The 12,248-nt window shown below is 38.2% G+C and overlaps 1 protein-coding gene across 1 annotated transcript in view; it reads right to left on the bottom strand.

The window, feature by feature from the left end:
• Positions 1–1,004: 1,004 nt before the first annotated feature.
• Positions 1,005–12,248, bottom strand: part of msrab (methionine sulfoxide reductase Ab) — a 40,716-nt gene continuing 29,472 nt past the window's right edge. Inside the window, exons 5-6 of the mRNA XM_058399536.1 lie at positions 10,187–10,293; positions 1,005–3,368 (exon numbers count right to left, since the gene is read on the bottom strand). Coding sequence (XP_058255519.1) covers positions 3,195–3,368; positions 10,187–10,293 — 281 coding nt within the window. The 3' untranslated portion in view covers positions 1,005–3,194. The remainder of the gene's footprint in view (positions 3,369–10,186; positions 10,294–12,248) is intronic.

The following is a 12,248-nucleotide window of genomic DNA, read 5'->3' as shown; positions in this document are numbered from 1 at the left end:
AGACGTAGAGTCTGAGTATTAGAGATTGTTAGACGTAGAGTCTGAGTATTAGAGACTGTTAGAGGTAGAGTCTGAGTATTAGATACTGTTAGAGGTAGAGTCTGAGTATTAGCGATGGTTAGACGTAGAGTCTGAGTATTAGAGACTGTTAGAGGTAGAGTCTGAGTATTAGAGACTGTTAGAGGTAGAGTCTGAGTATTAGCGATGGTTAGACGTAGAGTCTGAGTATTAGAGACTGTTAGAGGTAGAGTCTGAGTATTAGCGATGGTTAGACGTAGAGTCTGAGTATTAGAGACTGTTAGAGGTAGAGTCTGAATATTAGAGACTGTTAGAGGTAGAGTCTGAGTATTAGAGACTGTTAGAGGTAGAGGAAACTCTTAGAGACAGAGTCATGATATGAACACTAAGACCTTAACAAACAAGACTGGATGTGCATATAGACATGGACTGGGTTAAAACACATACTGCAGTCAGTCACTAGAGGGCGTCAGATCTGTCCTTTCACTTTCCAAACACAGCCGTGTAAATAAGCCAAGGTCTTAACCCAAGTATCAGACACGAGTTTCATATTCATCCCACGTGTCAGTGTGGTTTTATTTATGACACAGTGCTCAGATTACTGCACTACTTTCTTCTAAATATATGTTTATATAAAAAATACGTAGATTTTCAGCACTGGCCCATTTGATGAATGCAGAGCAGTAGCTAGTAATTAAATAAGAGCATTCAATTCTTATAAAGTGACCTACATGTAAACGATAGGGGCAACTAACTCTGTGCATATTATTAAGCATAGATAATAACGCTATTTAGTTTTAGACAGCAGTCAGTCAGGATTGTAAGGAAAGAAGTAAAAGAGATGTCCGAGTGGAGCTCATGCAAATGATGCGACTATGGCGTGGTGTTGAGATCTGCTGCCATCTAGTGGACAATATAAAATATGACACGCACGTATGCGCACACAAAAATAATACAAAGGGGAATTTCAGCTTAATGAAATGAACAGATTTATTAAACATTTTTAATCTTAAATAAAATGTAATGCCGAGAGATGTATTCTGGTTGTGAAGGCTTAGACACTATTCTGAGTCTGCACAGTTTTAAGGCACATTTTTTATGCTGCATGCTTAAATATTCACTGCAAATACAACAGAGAAATTGAATGCAAAATGTAGCCATGCATGCTGTTAATGCTTTAAAACACCTGACCACTTGGTTCATGTGTGTTCGAGGAGAAAATACAGTAAAACAAACACCAAGAACATCAGGTCTATTATTTCACATAATATTATTAAGAATAAAAAATAAAGTCACCACATTTTCCACTTCAGTGTATTATATATCCATTCCGCAATATTTATTAACATGATGGCATACTTAAGTAAGCTAAACAATCCAGTTCATCATGGCACACACACTTTCTTAACATTACAGGGAATTTAATTCCTCTTAGATATCTGTTCAACGTTACAAGAAATACTTCAGTGTTTTTCAGCCTTCTCTCTTATCTACTGCATGTGTAGTGCACAGAGGATTACCACAGGGACATAGTGCACAGAGGAATACCACAAAAAAGAAAAAGAAAAGAACAGAAAACGTCTATAAAACAGAAGTGGAGCTTGTTAGGGATGTCAGCAAATATTTAGACAAAATGTTGACTCAAAAGGAAAGACCAAACGGTTGTGTTTGTTCAAATGATGGCACATGGATATCATAAAACCATAAAGCGTAAATAATATATGAATTTACTTTATTTGTTCAATGTTGGAAACCTGCATACGAGCAGCTTTAATAAGACATTACAGTTTGAGCGCTATAGTAGTAGTGATGAATTCATTTTATAACGTAAAGCATTACAAATATACACAGATCAGCCATAACATTATGACCACTGACCGGTGAAGTGAATGAGACTCATCAGTGGCTGGGATATATTAGGCAGCAAGTCAACATTTTGTCCTCAAAGTTGATGTGTTAGAAGCAGGAAAAATGGACAAGCGCAAGGATTGGAGCCAGTTTGACCAAGGGCCAAATTGTGATGGCTAGACCACTGGATCAGAGCATCTCCAAAACTGCAGCTCTTGTGGGGTGTTCCCGGTCTGCAGTGGTCACTATCTATAAACAAAGTGTCCTTTAAACCCTGCTGCTAACATCTTGGTGCCAGATACCACAGCACATCTAGTATCTAGTGGAGTCCATGCCTCGATGGGTCGGGGGGTCACAATATTAAACAGGTAGTCATAATGTTATGCCTGATCTGTGTATATACACTACTACATAGGAATTTTGGATAAAACCCACTGGAACAAAACAAAAATTTTCTGCCAATCACATACTTGGTCAGCTCTCCTGTACTTCACTGACCTGTTAGTATTAAAGTTTCTTTCTAACTTTGCTGTTTAACAGGTGTCTAAAACCCTGCAATTTTTATAATAATTTCCTCACAGTCAGGTTTTAGGATAGTTATGTGCCATTACTGAAATTACAGTGAAATTACGATGAATACCACCTGAATGAATCAAGCGATTATTTCTAAACTAATATCAACAAGAATAGTGATCACTTGACTGAACAGATGAGGATGAGGATGATGTTAAAAAATGCCATGAGTGACATCTGCTCATATTTACCACTGGAAGATTAGAAAACTTTGTAACCCAATTTACTTACAAAGGCAATACAAGTTTGGTTTCTGTAAATGGAACAGAAATTAAATCTTTATATGCATTTTCCCCCTTTTTTCCTACTTTTAGGGGTAAGCTAGGGTAAATCCTGTAGAACAACCCAGAGGTGTACAGTGTGTAGCTGAAAATGTGAAAATCCGATCATGTGAAATATTCTGTTCTGTTCTCAGTACTGGCAAATGTTGAAATTGTGTTGTGTGGTAACCACAACCCACTATAGATGCTACATAGATCAATAGATCGATAAAGATAGATAGTGAGAGAGAGAGAGAGAGAGAGAGAGAGAGAAAGAGAGAGAGCAGCTAGAAAAACACTGGAACATCCCTTCACATTGACTTTATTCGTTTAGAGCACACTACAGTGATTCCAAATGTGCTTCATGTAAAAATATAATTATTCATACATTATATATTCCCTGTATTTAATTAATTCCGAGCCTGTATTGATCTTCACACACACACTCTCACATGCAGTAAACACCTGAGTTAGAATAGCATACATGCTCCCCAGTCAAAGTTCGTCCTTGTTGGAGCTGAAAGGGCAGGAGACCCCGGTGCCCTTTAACCCGCAGTAACCATTAGGCACCTTGTGCAGGTACTGCTGATGGTAATCCTCAGCGTAGTAGAAGCCAGGGTTCTGCCTGACTTCTGTTGTGATCTCGCCCAACCCTTTCTGCTTCAGAGCCTGAGAGAGAAAGAAAGAGTGAAGCAGTTTATTTTACAACACAATATCTGTCAGGTTATATACCTGATATAGTCTGTACACTAAATACTAGCTGAATAGTAAAATCCCTAGTAACCTGTTTATAATTGACTGGTTTTGTAGCAGTACTTTGCACCATAATGCAGTAATTATGCAAAAAGGGGTGGTGGTATCTCAAGTGGTTAAGGCTCTGGGTTGTTGATCAGAAGATCAGGGTTCAAGCACTGCCAAGCTGCCACTTTTGGGCCCTTGAGCAAGGCCCTCAAAAGTAGCTTGGTTTAAAAATGTAATAAAGATAAATGTTGTGCATGTGGGTGTAACTAAAAGGCCGGTTGGTTTCAGCCAGCAATCTTTATATCACTGCACCAGCACCAGTTTCGGGTGAGTAATTATACAATATTAACATTTTTAGCTTTACTTTTACACACCAACTGCTTGTAATTGCATTCTCTTTAAATATATGTGTATGAAGAGCTTCAATATAGTAATTAACATAGGAAGCAAACAGATATTGCATGTAATTGCCTCATTATTAAATATATTCGATGCACCAGTTGCTGCTGTCCAAACCTGTCAGCTTTCCCATTACTTATTTTAAAGTTGCAAAATGTAAAAGACTAGTAATTCCATGTAAACTTACTTACTTACTTAATATTCTGTAACTTAATGCATTGTAAGATAAAAGTGCTGCATATGAATGTGACAACAAATAAGAGCTGTATTAGACTTTCTGGTCATATAATTACGGCACATTTATTCTGTGCATCAGCTAACAAATGAGTAGGAGAAATGAGTTGTAAAGAAATCACTAATGTCAATCATTTTTTCGTTGACTACAAAGGGGAAAAAAATACAAAGAGAAAACGCGAAACAAACAAACAACAACAAAAAATTGAACAAATCAATAGAACAAATGTGACTTGGGGGAGACACTTCGCATTCGACTCGAAAGCTGAACAAGTTTATACTCTCTGGGGTGTGTGATTGTGTGTGTGTGTGTGTGTGTGTATGTCTACTTGCTCAAAGGTACAGAGTGCAATCTGAACTCTTAAAAAGCATAAAATGTGTAGAGCACTAGCTCCCTCAAGGGGTCACATCAAACGATGTCCACCGGGAGTGCTTAGTCTGCAAAGGGAGAAACACCACGCCAGCTTCAAACATTCTGTGTAGCTTTGAAAACTAGACACACACACAAATATACAAACAGAGAGCAGCCTTTAAGAGGAATAGTACAGAAGAACTTCTACAGTGTAAAGTGCTGGAGCTTTTACAGAAAACAAAAAAAGCTCTTAAATGTAACCGAGTACGCTGTAGTTCCACAAATGTCCACTAGGTGTCAGTGTGGACATCCATTAGTATTAGGCAACAAAAGAGTGCAGAAGTCAGAATACCATTAGAATAAGAAATGTACACAGCATTATTCAGATATTTACATCAATTTTTCAAAACAACCAGACTGCGGCTGTTATCCTGGAAAAGATTGTGACTCTGTGCTGAAATAAAAGCCCCAGTTAAATATTATGAGCTTTGAATTTTTCAGGATTTAATATACAGGACGAGATTGTAAACAAGCACACTGCTCCAGTGTAACGAAATTTTATTATGCAGACTCTAAAAACATTTAATTTTTATCTCCCAGGTGTCTAATAGAAGATCTCTCCAGGTCTGCAGGAGACAGTTTAGAGCTGATTCGACTCGAAACACGCTGAATCAAATGCCTTCGCAGGGTGTACTGGAGCAGGATAGCTTGAGATGTCGGGTTTTGATTCCTTGTTGAAGAATTAAGCAAAGTGAGTACTGCGTGTTATGTATGTAACGTTTGATGTTTAGGATTCCCTGAAGAGAAAGTCTTGACTAAATGATTCAGTAGCAGGAACTGTGTGAATACTAGACTATATGATTCATGAGAAGTGACTCTGTGTATACAAGGTGGGCTAAATGATTCAGATAGTGGTGAGAATATATATACGTGCATATATAAGAGCTAGAGCACATGATTCAGTCAGCAAAGGTTGTAATCATTTGCAGAGCAGAAACTGATTATTAAACTATAAGGATTTGATTAGATATGATTCCTTGAACAGGAAGACTGGGTTTAAAATATTTATTTAACATATATGTGAATATTGTAATGAATTATGAATGATCTGAATGAATACTGGACTAAACGATTCAGTTAATAGTGAATCCGTACACAGGGACTAGACTAAAAGATTCATTTACTAAGTACTCCAAGTACTCTTTCATACTAATTACTGTATAAAAACACTAAACAAAAATGAATCAATTAGTAGTGACTCACATAATGTATTAAGATCAGACTAAATGATTCAGTTAACAGTGAATCTGTACACAGACTAAAATATTACATCTTTAGTAAGATATTTAGAAAGTAAGCAAATATTGAATTTAGTAAGTACTCTGTATAAAAATACTGGACAAAATTAAAAGAAATCACTTGGTTGTATTTCGTATATAATACGAAGACCAGACTAAATGATTCAGCTAGCAAGGACTCTGAGTATAGGAAGACTAGACTGAATTATTTGCTTAGTGGTAATTTTCTGTATATCAATATTGGACACACACAGATGCTGGAAGTGATCATGGCTCCCCCTTTTCAAGCCAAACACCCCCACCACACACACCAGATTGTTTCGAGCGTCATTCTTATCAGCACACAAACACACGCACATATGCATGCACCCCACACAGACTGATAAACACACACACACACACTCAGGTGTACATCCAAGCACCCACATAAGCACACACTTGTATACACACAACTGCCCTAATTTCTTTTCACTACAGCCCTAAAAAAATAAAAAAACCCAAATCAGGCGCTCTGCTCGGTCTCCCACCCTATTAACATAAAGCAGTTATTAAATATGCCTCGACACACAAATCATTTCCACATGCATTAAACCCATGACACTGGGCCAGAAAAACAAAGAAACCTCCAAGTTACGGAGCTACACTCGGAAATTGGTGCAGTCCAACCCTCAAGCCCACCTCACAAAGCAAAAAAAAGAGAAATTAATTGGAGGTCAAACCTCCATCTCCAATGAATCACCCCCTCGACAAGTAGAGCTTCGCTGCGGAAAACCGATCTCATGATCTTTCTCGTCTGCTCCATCTCTCTCCCCCGTCTCGCGCTTCTGAATAAAAACCCTTTGATGTTTTGCAAATTTCTACATTTCATTAGTCCTCTTCTCTCTGGCCTTTAAATAAGCTTTTCTGCCCTTTACTCTCCTTCGCTCCCTCACTCTCCCTTTTAAATGATGAAGTTTAGAGAGATAAAGACAAGCTTGTTATGGGTTAATAATTTATTTATCTAAAACTAAATGTGTGTATGTGTGTGCTTGTGTGTGTGTGTGTGTGTGTGTGCACATTATCATGCTCAAGGCTGTCTGAGGAACATCAGCTCTAAAGATCTAAAGCACCAAATCATCCTGTTTCACCACCATGAATACATTTCCCTGTTCCTGTCTGCCTGTGAGTGTCACTTCTACCCATTCAGCACAAGTGTCCCTCCAACCCACAATGATGCTCTTGTGATCCGGCCCAAAAAACAAAAAGAGAGCGAGAGAGAGAGAGAGAGAGAGAGAGAGAAGGGCAAGGGGGTGGGTGGTAGGGTGCAGTGGGGGGGGGGGGCAGTGGATAGAGAGGAAACAAGAACAACTGGACAGATGAATGTGGAGTGTGCAGATGACAGATTCTCACCTCTCAGCTGATGAGAACATGTGATGAGAAAATGTGAAACTGGTGCCAAGGTTTTCACATAAAATTCAGTTCTGAATGTTGTGCATCTCTGTCTGGGTTACGCTGAAAACTGCTCTTAAATAAACTTTCCACAAAATTCAAAGGTTTTAAGTGGATTTTATGAAACAAAGTGCGTGTGCATGTGTTAAAGTGATCACATATGTCAATACTTTATTTTCAAGAAGCACTTATTGGTGTCACTATTTTTGGGGGCAGAATCACAAACATTTCTATTCAGCATAAAGGGTCTATATATTATTATTATTATTATTATTATTATTGTTATTATTATAATTATTATTATTACAATATTACATATTCTACAATATTTCTAGTACAATATAATAATAATAATAATAATAATAATAATAATAATAATAATAATAATAATAATAATTATTATTATTATTATTATTATTATTATTATTTACATTTTTTTATTATTACATATTATACATATTTTATTAGAATATGACATATTTAGAATATATATTATTATTATTATTCCCTTATTATTCCCTATATAGTAAGCACACTTCATAAAGTGAATATGAAGCCATTAGACATTCTGCTGTTACGTGAAGATAACAGAATTGTTTCGAGGGATCTCATAAATAAAAACAAAAAACATAAGAACATTACAGCCCATAAAGAGAGGTGAATCTGAAACATTAAAACTCTGTTGCCTCTTTGTGACTTTCCCAGCTTAATTAAGTGACAAGCGACGTTGATTTATGTGACTTTAACCACAGCGCTGCTGAATTCTCAAATCTGATCAGATGGATTTCCTAGAGAAAGCTGCTCTGTTGATTCATTTCCTATAGCAGCAGCTCTGGCAGTAGTTCATGCTGCAAATCACCGGTTTGTATTAAGGTCTTCGCACTAATAATAGATGGTTGTTTCTATAGTAACGACTCACACGGGCGGAACATGGTGCATAATCGAAGTCTAATAATAAATCAGGCGTGAGTTTTGATTGTTGATATTGGAGATATGGTGAAGTTGTGTGTAATATGGATGTAATATTTATGGAAGGAGTCTCCGGTGTTAGTGCTTTGTACAGTGTTTCCAGTATTGTAACATGACGAGCTGCATTGCTTTGCCTTGTTAACTGTTAAATCTGGAGAGATGGAGAAATTAGGAGTAGGTGAGGTGCAGAAATGACTTATTACAACTGTCTGTATGTTGTATGCACTGTGAACACTACTGTAGGTGTATTATAATATATTACAACTGCACTTTATGTAGTATTGTGTAGGTCTATGTAGTGTACTTCGCTCTCTATCGTCTCCTGTACTTTTGTAGACCCTGGTGGAACTTTGTTTATGGTCATTTCACTGTGTACTGCACCAGCTATATATAGTTGAAATGACCATAAAGACCTCTTAACTTGAATCGATCAGGGTGATTATTTTCCTAAAACAGCATGCCCCCCCTCATGCTTTGTTCCTTATACCTTATAACACAATGTTCACTGTCTCACACAATATGTAATTATATGCTCTACGATATTCAACTGCATTCTAATATAAAGCCTTTGAAATGATCTAAATGTAAACGTAATTCACAGGAACAGCTGTGATTTAATATTAATGCATTCTTTGTATTAGATGTAGTTTTACTAATTCCTGAGCAGAAAAACGCATCCTGAGTAACGTTTGCAGACACACGCCTTCATTTCTTAATTTTCAGGCTTCTTGTAGTTTTTCTTGGTGGAAATTCATGCAGTGTTTATTTCACACCGTCTGCCTGTCTGTCTGTCTATATACATATACATTTATAGATAGATAGAGTGCTGTCTCATCTCTCTCTCTCTTTTCTCCCTCCTTTCTCTTTTCATTTCCTATTCCTCCTACAATTAAGTGGCAAGGACACCAACTGTGTGACATTGAGTCACATGATTTGTGTGTGTGTGTGTGTGTGTGTCCATTGATAGCAGGCGTAAGATTTGGTCCCGGATCTGATTGTGTCTGTGAAACTGCAGCTGCCTCCCTCCCTTCGATCACAACCTCTGACCTCTGCTCCACCCAAGGCCAAGGCCACGAAGCATGGTGGTTGCTGTGGCAACCCCCCACCACCATCAGAAATCAGAACTAATACGTTTAAGCCTCAGAGTGTGACCTCAGGAGCAGGAGGTCACTGTGGCAATCAGGAAAAAACCCGCTGTGTCCCAACATCTCCAAAGAAAAGGATAGCGATCGTTAGCATGAGTCGGTTAACGCGTCGGTTAAAGGTCACATGACGAATTTAGAGTTTGAATAAAGCTGATTTCGTCCGATTTTCCGTCTGTATATTCTGGCCTTATTGACTTTGAAAGAGAGAGAGAGAAAAAGATGTGAGAGAATAACTCCTTAGAACACGTGTACAATGTAAACGATGAACAGGAACAAGAGTTTTATTAATCCATATTGAGTTATTACAGTTATATGCGTTTATTGAAATGTTGTAGATGTTATTTTACAGTCTATCTGGTTCAGGTTTGGTTGGTAGAAAAGTTCAAGAATAACACAGTAACTATCTTTAATGGTACATATTTATCTCATCTAATGGACCTCATATTCAAATAACGATTGTTTTTTTTTTCTCCTGAAATAGTTATGTGCAATGCAAAAAAAATGGGATCTGCTACACTGAAGTGTCTCTGGAGGCAAAAAGGTTCTTAGGAGCAAACAAACAAATGGACTGTTTTATAAATGTACTGAAATCTATATATAAAAACTCTGTAGAAACCTTAACATGTAATCAGGCATCTAAATGGTGTGTGTGTGTGTCTGAGAGAGAGAGAGAGAGAGCGAGACAGAGAGACAGAGAGAGATATAGAGAGAGAGACAGAGAGAGATAGAGAGATAGAGAGAGAGAGAGACAGAGACAGACAGAGATAGAGAGAGAGACAGAGAGAGAGAGAGAGACAGAGACAGACAGAGGCAGAGAGAGAGAGAGAGAGAGAGAGAGACATGGTTCACTGTTTAGGGAATTCTAATGTATGTGTATGTGTGTATGTGTGTGTGTGTGTGTGTGTCAGTGGGTGGGTGTACCTGCTGGTAGGCCTCTTTACTCTTCATGGCTTGCTCCTGTTGTTCTGGACTGTATGTATAGATAGCAGAGCGATACTGTGTACCTTTATCATTCCCCTGAGCCATACCTGCATACACAAACACACACACACACACACACACACACACACACACACACACAGAATGATCAGATGTGCAGAACAGAGAGTTGTCCCTCAAAACCCTCATAAATTCAGGCCGACCTTCAGTAATGACTGAACAATAACAATAGGATTTTATCTCCACTTCACATTCACTCTATACTCATGAAGTCTTCTCTCTCTGTCTCTCTCTCTCTCTGTGCTGGATGGTGGCCATGTTGCCTCCAGCTCCTTCTGGATCTCTGCTTGTCAGAAGCCACGATGCTGTGCTCTGATTGGCTGATTCTGTGCTTGACCCTGAGGGATTGTCACTGACCTTCCCATCCGACCCCGAGTTTGTCGGGTTTGACATGGCGACCGAATGTACCATGCTAACCATTTCACACACACACACACACACACACACACACACACACTTCACATTCACACTTAAATAAAAACATTTTTATTTGTGTATGGCTTTTAACAGGACACATTGTCACAAAGCAGTTTTACAGACAGGATGTAGAGATGACGGCGGCATTGAAAAAGAACTCCTTGGCATGACACGAGGATGAAAAATACACGAATAAAAGGTTGAAAATGAAAAGCCAGGGAAAAAAAAAAAAAAAAGAACGAAAAGGTCCCTGATATTTCAACCACCACCGTCTCAATAACCGGCAAATCACAGACACACACACACACAGTGACAAGAAAGGTGATTTTTGTCTTCCTTCCTTCATTTTTTTATTTACTTATTTATTTCTTTAACAGTCAGGGGGAAAAAGATAGAAGGAACACAGATCACAACAAAAAAGGGAACGCATCCTCTGGGATCGTTATGGTATATTCTAGGTAAAGGTGGGGGGAAACAATTGTGACAAACATGTTAGTATAAAAAAGTCAGTAATGTTTTCTAAAAAAAAAAATAATAATAATAATTTGGTACCTCAGTCCATAACCCTGGATGTTAGCATTAATGTATAGACCTATCTAAAACAAAATGGAGTTTTACTTCATATTATGATATCTAATTTCAAAATTTTGAAGAGTAAAGGAAAACACAAAATTCAGGTGAAAAGGGAAAAGGTTTTTATTCAAGAAACTGACAGAGAAAAGCAAAAGATCAGACGAGATTGTGGACAAAATTGTGATTGTGGTCAGGAGATAAACAAACAGAAAAAAACTACGCAGATCTGAAATCCAAAAACAATGGGCGTGAGTCAAAAACCCAGAATATCATGAAGCGAGATAAAGTTGGCACGTCAGGTAAGAACACACTGAGTGACACTTCAGCTTTGATAAATGTCCAGACTCTGTATTGACAGTGTGATTAAACCCAGGTGTGTGTTACATTTATAGCATTTTGGCAGACGCCCTTATCCAGGGTGACTTACATTTATCTCATATATACACATCTGAGCAGTTGAGGGCCCAACAGAGGCAGCTTGGTGGTGGGATTTGAACTTGATCAGTCGTCCAACATCTAAACCGATGAGCTACCACTCCCACTGCATGACTGGTATCCGGGTAAATGGGAACATGACACTGAGTATAGTTGAAGACGGCCATGTTTGCATGCTGCGGAGCAGATCTGAATCCTTACAGAAGACTAATTAGAAATATTAAATCGAAATGTCTCCCGAATGAGCGTGTCAGAGATGATGGTGGTGAGGGAAATACTCCCTGTTGACGATATGAGGAAGAAACCTGGACTACTGATGAGAAGGTTGTGAGTTCAAATCCCAGCTTCACCAAGCTGCCTCTGCTGGGCCCCTGAGCAAGCCTCTTAAACCTCAATTGCTCAGTTGTATAAAATGAAATAAACTGTAAGTCGCTCTGGATAAGGGAGTCTGCTAAATGCCAGAAATGTAAATGTAAACCTTAAAAGGAACCAGACTCAAAATGGAACCTCCATCTGCAGGACACTGGATTAGTCTGATTATAATCATTTCCCTTCTATT

This window comes from Hemibagrus wyckioides, linkage group LG09 (genome assembly GCF_019097595.1).
Source record: "Hemibagrus wyckioides isolate EC202008001 linkage group LG09, SWU_Hwy_1.0, whole genome shotgun sequence".
NCBI classification, from domain to species: Eukaryota; Metazoa; Chordata; class Actinopteri; order Siluriformes; family Bagridae; genus Hemibagrus; species Hemibagrus wyckioides.
This window is presented reverse-complemented; position numbering and strand designations above follow the sequence as displayed.